The 20,137-nt window shown below is 38.5% G+C and overlaps 3 protein-coding genes across 3 annotated transcripts; 2 read left to right on the forward strand and 1 right to left on the reverse strand.

Annotated features, from left to right (window-relative positions):
- Positions 1 to 537: 537 nt before the first annotated feature.
- On the forward strand, positions 538 to 7,518 carry LOC108674544. The gene is made up of 6 exons (XM_018162504.2): positions 538 to 3,010; positions 3,381 to 3,505; positions 4,055 to 4,208; positions 4,674 to 4,956; positions 5,235 to 5,427; positions 6,273 to 7,518. The coding sequence occupies exons 1-6, from the start codon at positions 1,340 to 1,342 to the stop codon at positions 6,406 to 6,408; spliced, it is 2,562 nt and encodes an 853-aa protein (XP_018017993.1). The 5' UTR covers positions 538 to 1,339; the 3' UTR covers positions 6,409 to 7,518.
- Positions 7,519 to 9,128: 1,610 nt separating this feature from the next.
- Positions 9,129 to 10,935, forward strand: LOC108674546. Its single transcript, XM_018162506.2, has 2 exons — positions 9,129 to 9,931; positions 10,174 to 10,935. The coding sequence occupies exon 1, from the start codon at positions 9,170 to 9,172 to the stop codon at positions 9,875 to 9,877; it is 708 nt and encodes a 235-aa protein (XP_018017995.1). The 5' UTR covers positions 9,129 to 9,169; the 3' UTR covers positions 9,878 to 9,931; positions 10,174 to 10,935.
- Positions 10,869 to 19,030, reverse strand: LOC108674545 (galactosylgalactosylxylosylprotein 3-beta-glucuronosyltransferase I). The gene is made up of 7 exons (XM_018162505.2): positions 18,800 to 19,030; positions 18,235 to 18,329; positions 17,698 to 17,822; positions 17,198 to 17,357; positions 16,843 to 16,986; positions 14,946 to 15,266; positions 10,869 to 13,564 (listed from the first exon to the last, which is right to left on the reverse strand). The coding sequence occupies exons 1-7, from the start codon at positions 18,903 to 18,905 to the stop codon at positions 13,466 to 13,468; spliced, it is 1,050 nt and encodes a 349-aa protein (XP_018017994.1). The 5' UTR covers positions 18,906 to 19,030; the 3' UTR covers positions 10,869 to 13,465.
- Positions 19,031 to 20,137: the final 1,107 nt, after the last annotated feature.

The raw sequence follows: 20,137 nt of genomic DNA on the forward strand, positions 1-20,137 counted from the left end.
TCGATACGTACGTCAAGTCATACTTAATCAAGTCTTAATCGTTTTTCTTGTGGACTAAAAAGTAGAAAATAAAATACTTTAAAAAACTTTTTAAAAAACACGTTTTTCTTGTGGGCTAAAAAGTAGAAAATAAATTATGGCTCGCCCCAAAAAACGTGGGTCGGGCTGTACGTTCACAGGGCGAGCCATAATTTATTTTCTACTTTTTAGTCCACAAGAAAAACGTGGTTTTTTAAAAAGTTTTTTTTTTAAGTATTTTATTTTACAGTTGTCTTAGTAATACAGAACTTCTAGTCGAAAGTTCATGTTTAAAACAGGGTGATTCACAGAAACTACCTGATTCTAAAGCTCAATAAAAAAAATGATTAGCAAAGATGTTATCACAATATAAATTTATTGAGAAGGACTGAATTTTTGTATCACCTAGTTTAAAATTGACATCGGACAAAGGACGATCCCCATTGTCAATTCATATCACTCCGCTATTTGAAATCCCCAGAATAGGAATGTATAAACATGCTGAACGGTTTGGAGAACGCAGAAATTCTTCTTTAACTCTCTCGACGTTTTCAGGTGTTGTGGCAGTCGCCTGATTTCCAGACCCTATTGCATTCACACTTCCACTTGCCCAATATAAGTTCACCTACGTAAAAATCGATTTCCAATCAGGAATCTGACCTGAAGAACGAATACGGAACCGAGTGCGGAATGATCGTTGAGTAGCAATAATGGAACGGCCTTTAGAAATGTACGCCTCGACAGCAAACGCACGCTTCTCACTTGTCCAATGCATAGTGGCAACTAACTAGAAAGGACATAAAACTTTACGGCCTGGCATTTCATATGAAATATTCCCCGTCTTTTTACTACAACATCTAGCGGCTTGACGTGAAATACAAAACAGAAAGTTTTCTTGAATCACCCTGGAAACAATAGGCTGCTCAAGGATGTGGTAAGAAAGTGGAAATCTTTCAATTATATGCACATCCAATTTACCAACGATGATTTATGACCTCTAATTTCTGCTCCTTCTCAGGCATATTATTTATTGAATTGCTAAGTCATTATAACAGAAAAATTATTTTGCATGACTTTTATGAGCATAGAGCCTCATTACATTATTAAAACATTTTCAAATAAAACCTGCTTTGAAAATAATCAACGATAGTTCAATGCTTATCTGGAATCCTGTGCTCGAATATTTCTGACCGCGGGCAGAGCTACTATCATGAATTTTCTTCAACGCAGTGATCAACTATTTATTCCTTCAGCGAACTTGGTCAGGATAGTTGGGAAGTAAGCAGGCAACCTCTATTACATTTATAGAGGCAACGGCAGGATGGGTATTGGTTGGATTATGGATCCCAGATCCGGTATCAAGAAGGATCCGGTGGATCAAGTGGTTGGTCGCTGGAAAGTAAACATTTTCTTTCTGTTGCTGGTGAGCTCCCAGGAGTTGATCCTACCGTGGTTACCCGCCGTTCTCCAGGCTTCAGGGCTCACGGGTATGGGGGTTGGTTTAGTCATGACTCTCATCACCCTCTCAGGAGTCGTGAGCGTAAAGGTTGTTCTTGTGTTGATTACAGCTACGAAAAGTGGTGCGCTAAGAAGGTTCCTTCTGTTCTTCCTATTGTTTTCAGCTTTCATCATGTATGTGGTAGCGATAGCTGCTCTTCCAAAAGAAAACTCCTATAGTCGCTGTTCCTCCAATTCATTGGACAAATTTCCCCTGGAGGCTAACTCTACGCCGACTAGTTCAGAAAATCTCAATGCAACCACAATGACTGCACAAATTGCCACTTCAACTTCCTCGAATTTTAATAATGTTCAAACTACAACCGACACATCTCTCAATCTCGAAAATATCGCTCACGAAAAAACTGATCCAATCCAACTATCAACAACCATCAAAATCACCGCATTTTTCACAACAGAAGCACCAAAGCAATTCACTTCTCTAAAAAGTACATTTTTATTAGATAAATCAACAGAATCGGGAGTTTTTGGTTCTCAGAAACCACGTAACTGGTCAGCCTTGACCACAACGACTACAAGTTACGAAATTATTGGTAATGAAAATATCCTAGAATCGTCCAAGACTAACGACTATAATAAAGGTGGTCATGAAGGTACAATTGTGTTGAATGATGATATAAATGGAATCCAGAATGATATAAATTCGAACACGCGAGAGCAAGCGGCGTGGAAACCAGGAGCTAAATTTTCATCTACTTTCGTAGGGAGCAATGTTGGGCTCCCTTCGAGCAGATTCTTACATAGGAAAAAATCATCAAAACTATTGCACCAAAATGTAAACTATCATATCCCCTTGGAGCCTTCATCGGAACGCAACGATGAGAAGTTATACGAAAACGTGAACAACAATATAAATTCATTTGGCGATTCTTCTGCTAACAAAAATAATTCAGAGCAAATAGATTACCATTTTAAAAACCATAACTTTGGATTAGATAACAAACTTTACAGTCAACATGTTTCGCATACCATCGTCAAGCGCAATCTAAATAAAAAATCAATATTCAACGCAAATGACATAGGAGGTCAGCTGGGTTCACAAAGGCCACAGCACGAAGAAACAGATCCAGACCAACAATCCAGTGCCACCAAGTCTTTTGACCTAGACGAAGAAAAAATTGAGAAATTGAAAGAAATCCTAGAGGAGGTTGAAGCTCAGGTCGACTCTGAAACTCCGTCGGCGTCATCATCAAACTCAAGAACGTGGTTGTGGGTGTCAATCCTGCTGGTTAGTGCCACACTGATGTCAGGTGGCTTGGAGGCGGGGGTGACACGTTTATGGCACTGCTACAGCCACTGCTATCACCTCTTCCACCACAGACCCAGGCAAGATATCAACAGCGATGACTTGCTGGAGCGAACCCTCACGGACACTTTCGAGCTCAGCGCCAACGGCGAACACTACGGCTGGACAAGAGTCATTTCCAGCGGGGTGGTCGTCGCGTCTGCGGTTCTGCTGGCTTTTGGGTGCCAGGTGAGGCCGACTGCTAATATAGTGAGTCTTGAAAACATTTCCAGTTGATTACTAAGCCGATTTTTAAGGTTCAATGAACATAATATTTAATTAATACTGGCAGTGTGAACCAAGTTGTGGTTCGTTATTATGCGTAGCAAAATTGCAATTCAAACGATTTTGAATTCATTTTACTCTATTTAAAATCATTTGAGAGCATTCCAGCATCCGTTTTCAAACACAGATTATTCCAGTATTGGAACATCCTAGCAATATCCTTCAATAATCTACCAAAATCGTATTTCATATAATATAATTCGTGCTAATTCTCTTTGCTATTATATGCACTTCAATTATTAGTTGATGATCAAATTTATGAATTATGCGGCAGGTGGGTCTGCCCCCAGGCTGGTCGCTGGCGGGCCAGGCGGGACTGTTCACCGTCGGTAGTGTGCTCGCTCTGGCGGCCCTCCTCCTGCTGCTGCCTGTCCCCTGGGGGTCCATCAAACCCCCCAAGTAGGTCATAACAAGAACTGCGATTATTAATTGTCTTCACGTTCTATTAATTATATTACTAAAATTTTATTAGAATAGCCGGAAAACGAATTTTATTATTATTATTATTGACATCAATCACAAACGATGATTTATAGCATAAATGTAAAAGAAATTTACACTTTAACGCAAATAAACCCTTACTTAATAGATTCATGTAAAATAGATGAGAGCGAATTTCCTACGAGTCTTTCATTATTTTCCTCTGATAACCGATCCGAACACCTTGGGTTGACGAGTTTATGTAGGTTAAGGTCAACTGCAGAACTTCAAAAAGCCACCACTAATTTTCATGTCAATGCACAAAATAGCTTATATTGTCAACACATAATAGATCAATTAAAGTGCAAAACCAAAGCAAATCATCTCATGAATAAAATATACATCCGTTACTGGATGTCGAGGTCACGAAGTGCGCACATTTGCAACCATGTACTCGATTTTAACTGTTTGATATAATTATTTAAATACAAATATTTACCATACACATAATGTATTGTTTTCTATCAGGATGTCGAGGCCCTTGAGTTTGTACCTGGACGACGAGGTGTTATGGGAAGGTCTGCGTCGTATAGCCTGTCCTCTCGGCACCGCAGTGCACGGCCTCCTCAGCTCCCTGCCCTCCGTGTACGTCGTGCTGATGCTCTCCAGCCGCAGTCAACAGGTATGATGATGACTTGCTCCGGACTAAATTTGTCAAGAACTTATATCATAAGGCTACTTAAATCACACGTTTTCCGGGAGTTCAGAGAACCGGCGAGGTGGGTTAAAAACTTAAGATTCCAAATTGGAGTTATTGTTTTTATTTTTATTTTCGCTGAGTGCTTGCTTATGTTTTTAAAGCAAGCCTTGCCTTGAAAACATTTAGAGTTCTTACCTGTTTGAAATTTTTGAACAATTGACTTTTATGTACCTTATTTCGTTTTTTATTGTTAGATTCAGGAAGTATCATATTATAAAAGAAATTCAATTGCCTCAATATAAATTTTAGAATCTATTTTACAAAGAAATTTAGAACTCGTTAGTGTTTGTTTAGAACAGATCAAGAACGTTATTTTCTCATTTCTTCGGCTGCATGACTACCGTAAAATGGAAGGACCTGTAAATTGAGACCAAATTATATTCACAGCTGAGTTTCGGTTCGGCCCTGGCTGTGGTGGGCGTCTCCTTCTCGCTGCTGGGCGAAGGCTTGGCGCTCTGCTGCCGTCAGCGATTCACATTCCTGCTGGACTCTCCTGGGCTAGTTGGCTTTTCACTGGGCAGCCTTGCCGCCCAGATGATCTTTACGTACGTCCTGGACCAAAACTCGTGGGTCCAGTGGCTGGTGGCTGCGTCCTGGATCGTCGTTGGAGTCGGGCACTCGCTCATCACGATCTCAGTGCGACAGAACGCCCTCATGCTGGCCACTATCCGTGAGCGCAACTTCTTGACTGTTTATGGTGCCAGCTTTTTAGTTCTGTATCTCGTGTTGTCAACTCGTGTTGCTAGCTTTGGATTCGAGTTCAAGAGTCTCGTGTTGGCAGCCGCGTAGTTTTTTTTCATCTGTTCCCATGCCCCCCATTCGTTCTTATGTGCACAGTCTTCCCTATGTCACTATCCGTTCTTCTGCTCCCCATTCGTTCATATGCCTCCCACCCGTTCTTAACCCCCCATTCGTTCATATGACTCCTATTCGTTCCTACTCCCCCAGGGGATCAAGAGCGGGAGGCGTGGGTGTCATGGGTGAGCAGCAAAGTGGGCACCGCAGTGGGCTCGTTCATATGGCCTTTCATTGCGGTGCTCAAGTGGGGCAGCCTGACTCACTTGGACCAACTCCTGCTGCCGCTGTCCATCACCGCAGTTCTACTGGCCGTCGCCGTGGCTGTCGTGGCCTTACTCACGAGGTATAGAAATCTTGAAGACCTTGGCTTCAGAAAGACATCAGGATATTAACATAAAACAATCGTAAAGATCTTGGCGTAGAAAATTTTTGCGTTAAGATCTTTACGCAGAGAAGACGTCAAGATCTTGGCGCAAAAAAGAAATCGTAAAGATATTGGCATAAAAAAATTACAAAGATCTTTTCGCAAGGAAATCATTAAGATTTTGGCGTAATGAAATCGTAACGATTTTTTCATAATGAAATCGTTAAGATCCTGGCGTAAAGAAGTAATAAAATCTCGGGGTAGGGAAATCGTAAAGATCTTGGCGTAAAGAAATCGTGAAGATTTTATGTGTGCACGGTATTTGTATAGCGACAAAACTCCAGTAAATATAATAATTTCTGGTATATTCTGCTAACTGTAGGCTACTTGTTGTACTAAAAACACTTATATAACTCAGAAAGTTGTGTACAGCTGAGATTAGTTGAGACATACAAGTAGCTTTTTGCGAGAGCACTTGCATCATCAATTGAGAAGTAGCATCACAGGAAAGTATTCAGTTAACCCACGAACAATAATTCCTTGATCAAATGTGTATAGTGTTAATGTGCTATGCCTGCTTCAGCCACATCAATTCACCAAAATTGTATTTCCAAGCCACAATTATCAACGGTATTCTGTAATCGTATTTTAAAGCTGCCTATTTAAGTCGTAATGCATAAATGTACTATAAAGCTTCTGTCAGCAATTGTATTGTGTACTTGTACTGTAATTCTTCCAATTCTGTCGTCATAAATTGTATAGTGTGTAATGTTATTATAAATCTGCCGTCATGCCATGTACTTGTACTGTGCCGCCACGTGCAGGTCGCGACGAGCGGCCCGCAGACGTGTCTACCACACGCTCGACCTGCACACCGCGGGCGACGCAGACGACGAAGAGTCAGATGAAGAGGAAGATTGGCTCGTCCGAGGCGCCCGCAAAGAGGGCATGCTTCTCTAGGTTTTTGTTTATATTATTATTCTTACAGCAGGTTTATCTTCTTTTATAGGGGTGCTTGCAGTTCATTTTATTACGGTAGTTTATATTTTTCATGCGTTTCACTTTAATTCACCTTGAAAATCATCCTTTTGACAATAATGAAAGTATATGCTTTCAAGTAGTATTGCAAATCCAAAAAGAATAAGCGGTCAGGTTTTCATAAAGGCCTGATCATGCGGTATGCGATGCTCACGCACTCCTGTCGGAGTGGTGTCTGGGTAGGTAGCTGGATTGGTTAGTTCATTCTCCGACCCATAGTTATGTGAATAGTGATGAACAACATGTGTGTACAAATTACGAAGCTTTCTCTATGCACATATAACAGTTGAATTTTTGTCCTTGCATTAGAACAGTGGTTCCCAAAGTGGGCAGTACTGCCCCCTGGGGGCGGTGGAAAGAACTTGGGGGGCGATGAGGAAGAAGGGGGCAGTAGGGGGGCATCAGTCCCCGAACTCGAGGTCAAAAGTTCGAACGTTTGTTTGACGATTTGTACACAACACGAGCAGCACACTGATCCCAACAATGGGTATTTCTACCCATATCTGTTTTTTTTATCCTCTGGGTCTTGGTTTCTAGTGTAAAATTTTGAAAATATTTTAAACCTGGATTTTTGTGTATCTGAGGGGCGGGGGGGGGGGGCTATGTGAATATTATGTGTCAGGCCGCTAGGAATTCACCGGGGAGCCAAGGGGGCGCCAGCCTGAAAAAGTTTGGGAACCACTGCATTAGAATATAAATTTTTGGTCCTAATAAAGTATGTTGGCATTCAGACTATCATTATGTCATTGAATGTATTGAAAATTATGTATTATTTCATTAAATGTATTGAAAATTAGAAGATCAGAGAGATGAATGCTTTTTTATTGCTGTTTAGAAAAAAATCATAAAATTAGATGTTTTTGATGCAAGAAAACAGTCTTCAGAATTGTAGTTTTAAAGTATTTTATACAATTTGTTCATTCCTGTCAACTTGATAATTACGAAGAGCCGACTTGTTATGTTACAACTATTTTAGCCACAGGGTGTTTTATTAATTTTATAAATGGAACAAGTAAATGTTCTCATACGGTCTTTGTATTTTTCCCACAAATTTGCTTAGTCTTTTAAATATTTTTGGCCCACACAAAAACTTGGAATTTCAGTAAATTTCCGTACATAAGGATATATCTGCTGGTGCCTGGTTGGACAAAAATACAACAACGAAGAAGTGAAGACGCTTATCGCGGCTTATGCAGTGATTTCTCGCATTTGTCAGAAGCTTTGGAGATGTGTGGACGCGTCATGCCATCACCAATGCTCTAATAACCACCAAATAAGAATATGGATACGGGAGAGATGAATGATAAAGAAATAATTTAATTTTTTTCGTACTCTGTAGCCTGTAGGTACCTAGGTGACTAGGTCTACTCTACTCCTAGGCTGTGTCTGTCAGTAGGCTATGTGAAGTGCAAACTCTGAAGTCTCTGAGTCTGATCCCTAGTCCGGTTACTCCGGTAGTCCCTACGAGGCTACGCCCTGCGGCCCTATGCCCTGTGGTAGGTACTCCCTCCACTACAGAATTCTACACACATTATTTCAGAAATTCAGAGTATTAGCTACCATGAATCCTATAATTCGTAAATTCATAGTGGCAAAGGAGAACATTTGTTTAGGAAATTATGCAAAATTTAGTATCTGATGAGATTGAAATTGAATTGTTATTAATTATTATTAGGTTTATTTTTTGAAAAATTTGCATATTGCTAAAATCTAAATGCTTGAAAACAGTAAAAACTTAAAAGCAAAGAAAATTCCACAGAAAGTCATAGGTACTATCTTTAAATAAAATGTCTTGGTCAGGAGTCCAGCTCCATCATCAGTTTGAAAATTCTAGAACACAGACAAATCTGTAATTAGCCTAGATCAGTCAAAATTACAAAAAAAACTTAAGTGGTACTGTCTACTGTGGTAAAAACTCTGTTTACAATTTCAAGCAGGTATGAGCTAAAATCTAAATTTTAACTTGGCCTCTTGCAGCTCGCCCTCTCCCTCTCTGGCCTCAGTCAGAGTGGAAAACAGGATTTGGAGATTTGTTGTTAATCAACTTGTTATTTCCATTTTTTGGTGGCCTTTCCCAATTTTTCCATTCATGATTTTCCCTTTAATATTGTTGATCTGAGAATTGATTTTATTTATAGTGATTCTTGGAAAATTCTGTTCCATATTCCAGATTGGGAGTCTGGAGAGTAGAGACTGTTTCAGTGTTTGGGATTTGTAGCTAAGTAGCTTCAAGGTAGAGACTAGAGATGGGTGTAAATTTTTGCATGCATTAATTGCTTGATTATAAATATAAAACTACTTTTAATCAGACTGATTTCATGATACTTGAAATTTTAAAATAAATTTCAGCACATGAAACAGAGTGGGCAGTATGCATTACCATCAATGTAACTTGAGTTCTCATAGCACTTTTGTTGCTGGCCTAATGAGTGGCAAGTTAAGTTCAGTACTATATATATAAACCTGCTGAGATCATGAGATGCAACTCATGGAGCAATGAAAGTAATCATTGAGACTCAAAAGCCGTTTTGGTAAGGAAAGGTTCAGATATAAATATCTGAATAATCTGACCTCTTGATCACCAGGCATCCAGGCCCATGCCAGGTTTCTGTGTTATTGTTATTCATTTATCTTTTTTTTGCAGGGACAAATATTGTTATTAAGAACATATTTCATAAATAAAATGTTGCCTGTAAGGTGGCTACCTCGACTTCAGAAAAGACGAGTCTTGTTTACCTGCATATTTTTTGCGCTCTTATTTCTAATGTATCAACTAATGTTTTTTGTAGTATTGAATAATGAAACCAACAGACGACCTCAAAATCATCCTAAAGACATTAACAGACTGAAACCAGTTAACTCAAGAAAAGATGAGTCTGTGATGAAATCATACAAGTTCAATAAAAATTACGCTTCTGAAAATGGAAATCATCCAGAATTTGTTGACAACAAATTCAACAGAGGTGGACTGCTAAAGCATCAATCACATTCCAAGCATGAGCTCAGCACTTCTGAGAAGAATCATATGATCAGAATAGGAGTTTCTAAAGATCTGGAAGTGATGAATGATAAAACAATTTTCCGTTGTTTCAAGTCAGGAATGATTATCTCTGCAAAGCAAGTTAATGACAACTACTGTGACTGCCCTGAGGATGGTTCAGATGAACCACTCACTAATGCCTGTGAAAACTCAATATTTTATTGCAGGAAGCACAGCAATGGCTTTCCAAAGTCAGTGCCTTCAAGTTTTACCAATGATGGAGTGTGCGACTGTTGTGATGGCTCAGATGAATGGCTCGATGGCACCTTGCCATTGAAATTCTCCCAAGAGAGACAGAACCAGATTGCTGTCCATCAAACTCCATGCCAGGATATTTGCGCAGTAAGATGAGCAGCAATGGCAAGGCTGGTTTCCAGCAAGGTCATAAGTCTCCTTCAGTTACTGGTAAGTTCAAAGAAATATATTTTTAATTTTAAATCTCAATGATTCAAATGTCTCAGTTGACTTTAGAATTGGATAGGTAGGTACCTCTGCTTTAACAATAGTTTGCCTTTTAAATTTATATCCAATCCATGTGCAATTGTTCATTTTCAAATATTCATGCCAAATTATATGCATGCTCATAAAATAAATCTGCAATATTTCAATAATAAATTCCTGACAAATAACCACTGTCTGATTCTCAGGATGCTGTTTTTGCTGCTAGTCAAGACTTGCTGCTGTGAAAACTAAGAAGGCAAGGCGCCTGGCATGATATCCAGTCGACGCCACACACTCGCATGTTGACACTTTTTATAACAATTAAAAATTATATTATCCTCATTTGATTTAAAAGTATTAGTCAGCAGTATTAAAAGCCTATGACAGTTCTCTCAATTTTCTCAAGTTGATAGGCATCAACTTGCAAATATTTTACTATGGCAGGTTTGCAAATGTTTGATTATTTTAGGACAATTTCTCAATTTGTTTGTAAAGAAGTGAATACTTCACTGTGTCATCATCCACACTTTGCGTTACATTTGTTTCTCATTTATGCTTATTTTTAGCTTCAGTTTCATTCTGAAAAAAAAATAATGACAACCAAAGTTGGTTAGAGCGTTCAATTCATCCATAGAAATCACGATTCATAGTCCACGTTGTACGTTTCTTTGATTCTTGGATATTGTATTTGTATGGGCTTTATAACCTGTGTTCAGTTTGCTACCGTTTCGTTGCAATGACTTTTATTTCAATGTATTTATGCGACATCGTATTAATGAAATAAAAACCTGGAATAGGTTCATTAGAGTAGTAGCTAAACTTAGTCGTTCTGTGTGCTGCGGGGACATACCGTAGCAGAATCTAATAACTAGTTCATAAATAGGATAAAAATCAAAACTAGTTATTTACAGAAGACTATGTTGTTGAATCAGTTGAAAATCTGCGTGAAAATATAACATTTTAATGTTCAAGTTTTTTTTAGACCGTATGCTTCAACAACGATGATGCAGTTCATGTACATGCCTTCAACTTCTATTATCATAACACGCCATGAGCGAAGTCTTTCAGCCACGTACATGCTTCAACCTCAATCATTCGAATACGTCATGAGCGTAGTCCTGCTTCTGTACAAATAATTTCTTTCAATAAGATAGAAGTTTGATTATTAATATGTCAAAAAGATTCAACAATGTAATAAAATTCCATTTATCGACGTATTTGTAAGTAATCACGTTGAAATGATTAGTATTAACTATGAAATGTTTATAAAACGAACACAAATTCTTATCAAATAGTGTCAACAAATTCGAGTGAAGTAATGGAAGGACCTGGTTTATATAAATCTAATGAACAGATTAGCGAAGGTCAATGCCCTTCATATTCTTGTTGTTACCACAATCTGAGTTCTAGGTTTTAGAAGTTGAAAATTAAGAAGAATGTGAAAAATCAGAATTCGCATAGAGATTGGAAGCAGTCATTCGTCCATTCAACGACAAAGGAAGTATATTGTTTAACTTTGCAATGTTAGCCAGATAAATCATTCGCTGGTCGGCACAGAAACCTTTCTTAATCAGGTTGAATTGCATTTCGACGTGGACATAAAATCAATTAAATACTGGCGCTTGACAGAAGCACGGTCATTTTCATAAGATACAGAAAAAAACAGGGGAAATCATCAAAAATGATTGTATTGGAAATATGGTAGGTCAATCAAATTGCGGTGTTACTTCATTGAAACTAATTGGCATTGTGCCATCTTGCTTCCATCTGCGAGGTATAGCGCACGCCAACCGCACGCTCCTCGCCAATGGTGGAAAATTGACGTGTTTGGAATATGATTGTTCAAAAAGCCCTTGCTTCTGCTCTCTAGATGCTGGCATAAGAAAATTGTGAACGACGAAGATCGTTTTGTTGCGAGAAATAATAATATATAATAACGAGCCAACAGGCGATTAACGTACGCTTAAAGAAAGTAATGAGATTGCGATTGCATTTTAACAAGTAATAGTATATGATGGTAACGAAATTGCCATTCCACTGCCACGAGGACTTTTTGTGACATCAACATGGGTTTTAGCCACATGTTCACGAGCTGCTCGGACAACTCGACTTACTATATACAAATGATTATCCTGATGGAAAAAAGCGTACAAAAATTAGAGATAAAAAAATATAGCTATGCGCATTATTGCTGAGTCAAGCCCACGTTCGCTTTACACAATTATGAACACATATGGCCATGATATGGAACGTGTGCCTGAACGTTTATACAAACATTGGATGTATATAATGATTTGCCTGCAGAAGTACCTCCCTCGTAAATAAATAACGATAAACAATCTATGCAACAATGAATAACCAGCAGCAAAAAGCAACCAGGTTAGAGAGCAATGCAGCAGAAGTGGGGCTAAAACTGAATGCCAAGAAATGCAAGATATTGAAGGTCGGCAGCAGGAGCAACAACAGGCTGAGGGCTGGAGAGAGCGAGGTGGAGGAAGTGGAGAGCTTCACATATCTGGGTGCAAACGTCACTAAGGATGGTGGGAGCACAGTGGATGTGAGGAGGCGAGTGGCAATGGCAAGCGCGCAATTCAAAAGACTAACAAACATCTGGCAAGCCAGAAACATCAGCAGAAAGACCAAAACCTCCCTGTTCAAGAGCTTGGTTCTTTCAGTTTTGTTATACGTATGCGAGAACTGGAAACTAACCAAGGGAGAAGAGAGAAAACTAGATATCTTCCAGATCAAAAGCTTACGGAAGATTTTCAAGATTCGATGGCATCAACACGTCTCAAACAAGTCAGTTCTTGATCTATGCACAATTAGATATTGCCAAGAACCATGAAATTTTATGTTCTTGGATGAATATTTTGATCGATAACTCCTGGCAGATTCGTCTCAAATACAGCCATAAAACTAACAATGAAGTTCCGGAGTCTCAGGTTCTCATGGATCAAGTGAAGCACAACGTCTCGTCTATGCTATCACGTATATAATTCGTTCTAGCAAAGCCATTTATAAGCATTAAGCTCCTTGAGGCTTGTATCATATATAGCCTTCTCGGAATTCAAATGGTTAAAACTTAATTGGAATTTAATTCTCATAATAGCATATGCTCGAAATTGAACATCACAATGGACGGCAGGTAAATTATTATTTCAACATCCAATCAACAGGCGCTATGAAAGAAAATTTCTGACATCATTGAATTTTCATTTCTTCTATGCTCACGGGCTCCGGTACAAGAATCAGGCATATCGCAAAGGACCAATATGTCTTGTGAAATCTTAACACAACTAATATTAAAAAAAATTAGTCTCACAAACGAAAGCATAGCTTCAATAAAAGCCAAATCTACAACAAAACTCACGGCTGACGGATAAGGGTTTACTGAGACAAAATAAACGAGTTTGCACTGTTTTGGGACACGACTTAACTTCATTAATGTTTCCAGTGCAACAACAAATGTAGCAAAACACAGCAGCAATGAAGCATTTTTCATACATCGATCCCGATATCTGTTTGTCTTCCAAGCTGACGAAGTCGAACTTCATCCTTGAGGTTCGGGTTTACGGCGTTCATATGCCACACCAATACCTGAAAAGTAATTTTATGTAAATTCCTTCAAAGACCACATTCAGCATTTTTATCTCGTTATTCTCAATACTAGAGAAACAATGGACACAAGGAATAGCACGTCGGCGATGACGGATTTCCTGCCGGAACAAACAAATCTTTACAAAATAGAAATTTTAGATCATAAATTTTCAAAGTCGATAATCATTCCTTATTCGCACGGGGCAGATTGCTGTGGAATGGAACAGCTTAGCATTATCACGGAGACAGATCAAATATTAGACAGGCGAAGAACAATTGAAACAATGGTCGCTCGATCCGAGAGGTCGCCTACGTGACACATTAGTAAATCGTTGCGAAGACATTTGAAATACTACGAGAAATCAAACTACACAACCCTACAACTGGTACTTAGAAGTAGTGAGCTCTTTGGTTTGGCGCTAAGTACACATCTCTGCACTCAATGGAATTCAAGATACGACGCGACTGAACATCCCTTGTTAGAATCCTCGGCCTGAGTAGGTGTGGGTGGTGACTTTAACACACAAAGTATTTATAACTATGAGTTGGGATCGCCTGATGGAGCCGCATCTCGGATATGTTCAGTAGCTCAAGCTGCGCCCCGACAAAAGCACACTTAACTCGGACCACGGCTAAATGGTGAATGTAGCGTGAATGTGTGTTCTGCACGGTATCGTAAATGGGCCATAATGGTCAAATAAATGTTTTATCACACATGAAAAGTATTTTCATGTGTGACTTAATATTAGTGTATTTTTAAATACTCTATCATTTGAAATATCCAGCATAGAAAATTGAGACTAAGCTTACTCCAACTAATTCAAACTGTAGAAAATAAACAAAAGTCATCAACAATCATGCTTGAGGCTCAACCGAAAATAAGCTACTGAATTTGCTACATTGAACGAGTGAAATCGTTGAATTGTTGAACAGCAGACGAGGTTAAGAATATTCCACCTCCATTAAAGTTAGCCCGGAATAAGATAACTTATTTACCGATACAAAGTTCTGCTTTGAAAAGAGAAACCCAAAATTAAAAACTAAGCTATGGAGTAAAAATTATTTATTTCTACTGTGTGAAAAAAACTTTGAAATTCACCTGCAATAACTAGGTAAAAAAGTTTTTTAATGAGAAATTATTCAGCCAACACAAAAATAGTTGTGATTCAATAATTTTCAATAATATCTGACACACATATACATATTAATATCTGAAATTTCATTAAATTAAGGTAAATATTTTTAGCGAATAATTGCGGCTCATTAATTCACAATATCTTACATACATAACGAAAATTTCAGTAAATTAAGATACACAAACAAAAAGGGTGATCGTTAGCGTGTCTTCATATAAACACCAATATTTGGCATAGAAACAAACCTTGGTACAACATTCCGCTTTGGGCTCAAGCTCCTCTTTGGTGACGATGCGACTGAGAAAGTCAGTCTCCATGAAGCCAATCTCGCTCTCGAGTGAGAAGCTGGCATCAGGATTGTCAAGTAGCAGACGTAAATTAACAGCAAAGCCTGCCATGTCGGTGGGAAAAGGCCGTTCAGGTTTCCAGCCGACCAGCCACCCCGTGACCATGGGTCTGGCCTGATCAGGCTCGACACCTTGGCGACAGAGACACAGAGGGCGCTCTACCATCACGCCCCCCACCAGCCCCACCGGCCACACCGACACTTGCGACGTCCACCGCATCTGTGTGAATCAATATAATCATTAATCATTGAATGAGCTACATAAAGTGAACTTTTATTAATGGCCTTATGGTATGCTTTAATACAAAAATTTGTCCACAAATCATGCAAAAAGGAAATACCACTTGAAAAATAAAATTGAAGGTATATATTAACTTTTTCGCATTGTTTCGTTGAAATTATTGTTATGTTTCTCTGAATATCAACGATTTACAGAAAATGTAATAAGAAAGCATGAATAAAGTAGGTAATATTGAACATGTATTATGCGTAGGTGTTAAGAATGCAAGGAATGCGGGTCGAAGCGATATAGCAAGTGTGTAAGGCGCGGTTGGTTCGAGACCGTGGGAGAAGGAGTTAGTTTACATTGAACGTTGGCGAGCTCAGCACGAGGGACATTCCTTTCGAGGAATGTTGCGTCACTTCGAGGGCATATGCTTAACTGCGCGCGACACTAGCGTATATAAGGACCTTAAAAATCGCGCCAAAGGTTGGTTATACGGAGGTGACCGTCACGCAAGCACGGTCTGCAGTCAGCGGACTGTATTTAACGGCCGCGGCCGTGAGGCCGATGGTATACCCGTTTTCGAACATTGACGGTCGCGAGAAACCTGGACTTATCGAAGCAGCCAAGAGTCCGGTGAGCACGTCAAGAAAATCAACATCGGCACTACGGCTGCGACTCAGCCGTGAGACAATGCGAGAGGGCCACGAGTTGTACAACGATTATAACGCACGTCATCAGAAGATTTAAATTCGAGTTCTACACCGGGAGTTATCATCGGTACGGTCATCAGTACGATACGGTCACAATTTCCATCAAGAAGAAGCGGTACGGTCACAGTCATGTTCAACCGCAGTACGGCAACGAGCTTGGAATAATATCAACGACGAGTAAGACTACGCCACTATTCCGAAGTACGGTCGTTGTAAAACAACCGACGGCAAGACTGACCGTGAGGCATCTGTGGCAGCGAGACACGACGGTTATGAAGAACAGCGATCGCGAGGACGCGCGGCTACAGCGGCAGTACGACCACTTGGATTACGGCTGCAAATGCGCCGCTACAGCTGCGGTACGGTCGCTGAACATACGGCCATAAACGTATGCGCGAGTTACGGTCGTACGGCTCAACGGAACTGCAATGTATCAACATTTTCCGGTAAAATTAGATGATTTTTATGATGTAAACTGATAGAATTTGGACTTTTGACTGTGTTCAGATTACTTATGTCAAGTACTAGAGATTTTTGTTAACGTAGGATGTGAACTTGAATTTTCCAATTCAATGTGAAATGTATCAGTGTTTCATTACAACCCTCTCTTTGTACTATTTTGCCGTAACCTATTCATACGAGAACTTAGTCACGTGCCTATCAAGTGCCACTCGGCGAAAACCTGACAAAATGATAAGTAATGAATACCGGTATTTTGAACCTGAACCTGAACGTAAAGTAAAATTGTTGGAGTAATCAATCCGAGTGTCCAACTTCAAAATTTATGACATGATAGAAACTACTTTTTTTCTTATTTTAATCAATCAATTTGGTAATAAAATGTCAAACTTACAACATACCTCCTGGAAGAGCTCGATGCTGTAGGAATTGTCATCATCAGCAAAGTAAACCACGGCAGGGAGATGAGGATCAGCATTTTTGCGCAGCCAGTCAAGGGCAGCATTGCGTTGCAGCACACCTCGTGGCTTTGTCCAGCGAGGAGACTGGCAAAAAATATAATGTTCAATTCATCCACTGTGAGTGTAATACAAAAAAATGTGTTAGAAAATTCACCGATTTTTGCCATATGTAAACATTTTCCAGCCTGTAACACTAAGCTTTAAGCAATAGTTTATATCAATATTGATTTGTGCAGTTAATTTACATGATAATGAGTCAATATGACAAATTTTTGAAAAATCCGTGACAACATACCTTGTCCTTGACCTTCCACTCAGGTGGAGTCGGCTGGTGGAGGTGTGTGTGTGGGACTCCTGAATGCGTCAGGAAATTTTTTACAAGCTCACTTTTCTCCTCCCTGTCTTCTACCAACAGCCACCAAACTTGAGGTATGTGCAGCAGCACATTGCGCAACCTGGTAGTAGATATCGGTGTTTTTAGAGCATTTTCTCAATTATGGAAAAAATGCACTATTGTGCTCGCCATGTCCGTCTGTCTGTCCGTCCATCCGTGATCTCAAGTTTTCGTCGACGAGAAAATGCGCTCTCTGTCACTCACTGCAGTGAGTACTGAGCTATAATTTTTGATAATTTTTCACAACTGACCTCAATTAAATACAACCCAATGCTTTAGATTGAAGTTTGCTTAAATTATATTATTGAAGGTTTGTTTTTACACGCTTCTGGATGAAAAATATTAAATGAAAACCTACATATATTCCCTAAATAGATGTAGGGAATTCTTTCTTTGGCTACCTGTTCAACTCGGCCAGCTGGTTGGGTCGAGCGTAGGTTGGTGTGATGACGAAAATGGTGGGAAGGTTAGAGGTATCAGGAACAGATAACCCATTTGTTAGCAGCTGTGCCTTCAGCTCCCGAATCTGAAATTTAGAACTGAATGATTTGAAAGTTTAAAGCAACTCGAAGAAAAAATATCATGTTCATATGAACAACAAATGACAGATAACATAGTTATTTAATAAATGTGGGAAATAATCCAAATAAATGGGATTTATAATGGTACAAATTTATTAACTTCCATTTAGCAAGTTGAAGCTGATAAATTTGCCAAAGAAAATCTAATTAAGACATTTCAATACGTAATTTAAGAATTTAATAACAAATATTTAATAATTTGATCACACTACTAGTGGTGAGATTGAAGTTTATGGTTTAATTGATGGTTTGAAAATTTTGAACCTAAATTCATGTCAAAATTAATTATAGGTACACATTTGCTTACTTTGTGTTTAGTATGTTTAATACATAATAAAAAAATAAAATCTGTCACACCTGCAAGTGAAGGGACTGAATATTTTGGTTGCAAAGGCCTGGATCCTTGGCATATAAGGCTTCAACGGACTCATCTTCTCCTTCTCTCAACCAACCTGTTGATAGACAATAAATTCTTATTTGTCCAGGAACCATTTTTAATCATATTAAATCTAAAAAACTTGATCAATATTAAAGCATAACAGTTCAACTTAAGACAGTTTGTATGAGTAAGGCATTACTTATATACCTATATTAAAACAAAATTTTACCAATTAAATGATACAATAAAATGAGCCTTCAAGCTAGTGGTGCAACAACCTAAAACATATCATAAATGTACCTATAGTATAAATTATATAATGCTGGGGCTTACAATCACATGATTTTTATTCCTTACTAACATCAAATAACAAAAATTCTGAAAGAAAACCCTAAGAAATTAAATTTTGCTGAAAAAATATTGTACTATAGAATACGTGTGTTGTAGATTTTATTCAAATTTGAAAATTTCTAATTATTTATTGAATGACACTAAATTCAACAAATTTCAGTCTCTTATACTAATTGTCTGAAACAAGCTTACCTTTTAACATAATGAAAACAAATAATATTGCAAGAATTGTCAAGCAACAATTAATTCTTTTCATAAAATAATTTTGATATATAAACCTCTTTAGTGAACTAGCCATTATTAGAAGCAATATAATTGATTTATAGTTAGAGGGTACATAAGTAAATATACTTCCTGAAAAAAATATGGAGAAAGAAAAACTATTCACATTGGCATCATAATGATATGATTGTATATATAAATTTAAAATTTATAAGTTATATGTTAATCTTATAAAAAATTAACTCAAAGCCCTGAACAGACTATTTTGAGAATGATCTGTAGCTAATATAAACACAGGGCAGCTAGTAGTAGTGGCTACAAATCACCATCTCCAGTTTTGCCAGCAACTAGGCTCGTATAAAAGGCAATGAATAGTTTCCAGTATTTCTTATTTATGGCTACCATTCTGTGTCTGATTCTGAAGAGGTCACTGGCTGTCTTGAACTGGATTTACTGCAAATTCACTAGAGGACTGGTATGGTAACAATTTCAGTGCCAAGCGCCCTTATTAGACCAGCTCCCAAGTTTCATGATTCAGTCCATAAGCTCACTTATCAATCAAAATCAGAGTAAAAGAACTCTTCCTAAGAATAAGTTGTTCTATTCAATTGCAATGTAAATTGATACAAATGAAAGTTGAAAACTCATTGTCTTGAACCAGTGACACTCTGTTCTCCATTGAACTCTTCAATTTTAGATAGAATGATGTTTTTATAATAATAATAATAATAGCAGTTTCAGCTTTTATTAGGCCGTAGGCCTGTCGCCGATTTTTAACATCGCAGAACATTCACAGCTTGATGTGGTCTCGAAGTCAAACACACAACTCGCTGCTTCAAATCTGCTGTGCTTGACCACCCGGCCTTCTCACCTATCCTGACCAGAAACTGGCGCACAGAGCTGGGATCAAACCTGCACCTCTCTGCTTCAATCTTGGTACTCTGAACTGTAACCACTGGGCCACCTTGCCCAGCTTTCATTGGTAGTAGTATCTTGAGGCTCTGTTAGTGAGTTACCATACCAATATTACTGTACTAGTACACAATGACCATAGGTACAAATTTTAATGAAAGATCTAAACTAGAAATACCTAGATTAGACATGAAATATTTTAGAAACCAATTAAAAAACAGACATTGACCAGTCCACCAGACCCAGACAAAGTGACTAAGACTTGGATGCAGACCAGTCTGTCAGACCAGGATAACAAAAATTAAAAGGATGCAAATCATCTGAAATGTTGAAATGTTTTAAATGTTGCATATCAAATTCTCGAAATTACTTGGAAAAATTGTCTTCTCCCAGCAC

The sequence above is a fragment of the Hyalella azteca genome, unplaced genomic scaffold (genome assembly GCF_000764305.2).
Source record: "Hyalella azteca isolate HAZT.00-mixed unplaced genomic scaffold, Hazt_2.0.2 contig11104, whole genome shotgun sequence".
NCBI classification, from domain to species: domain Eukaryota; kingdom Metazoa; phylum Arthropoda; class Malacostraca; order Amphipoda; family Hyalellidae; genus Hyalella; species Hyalella azteca.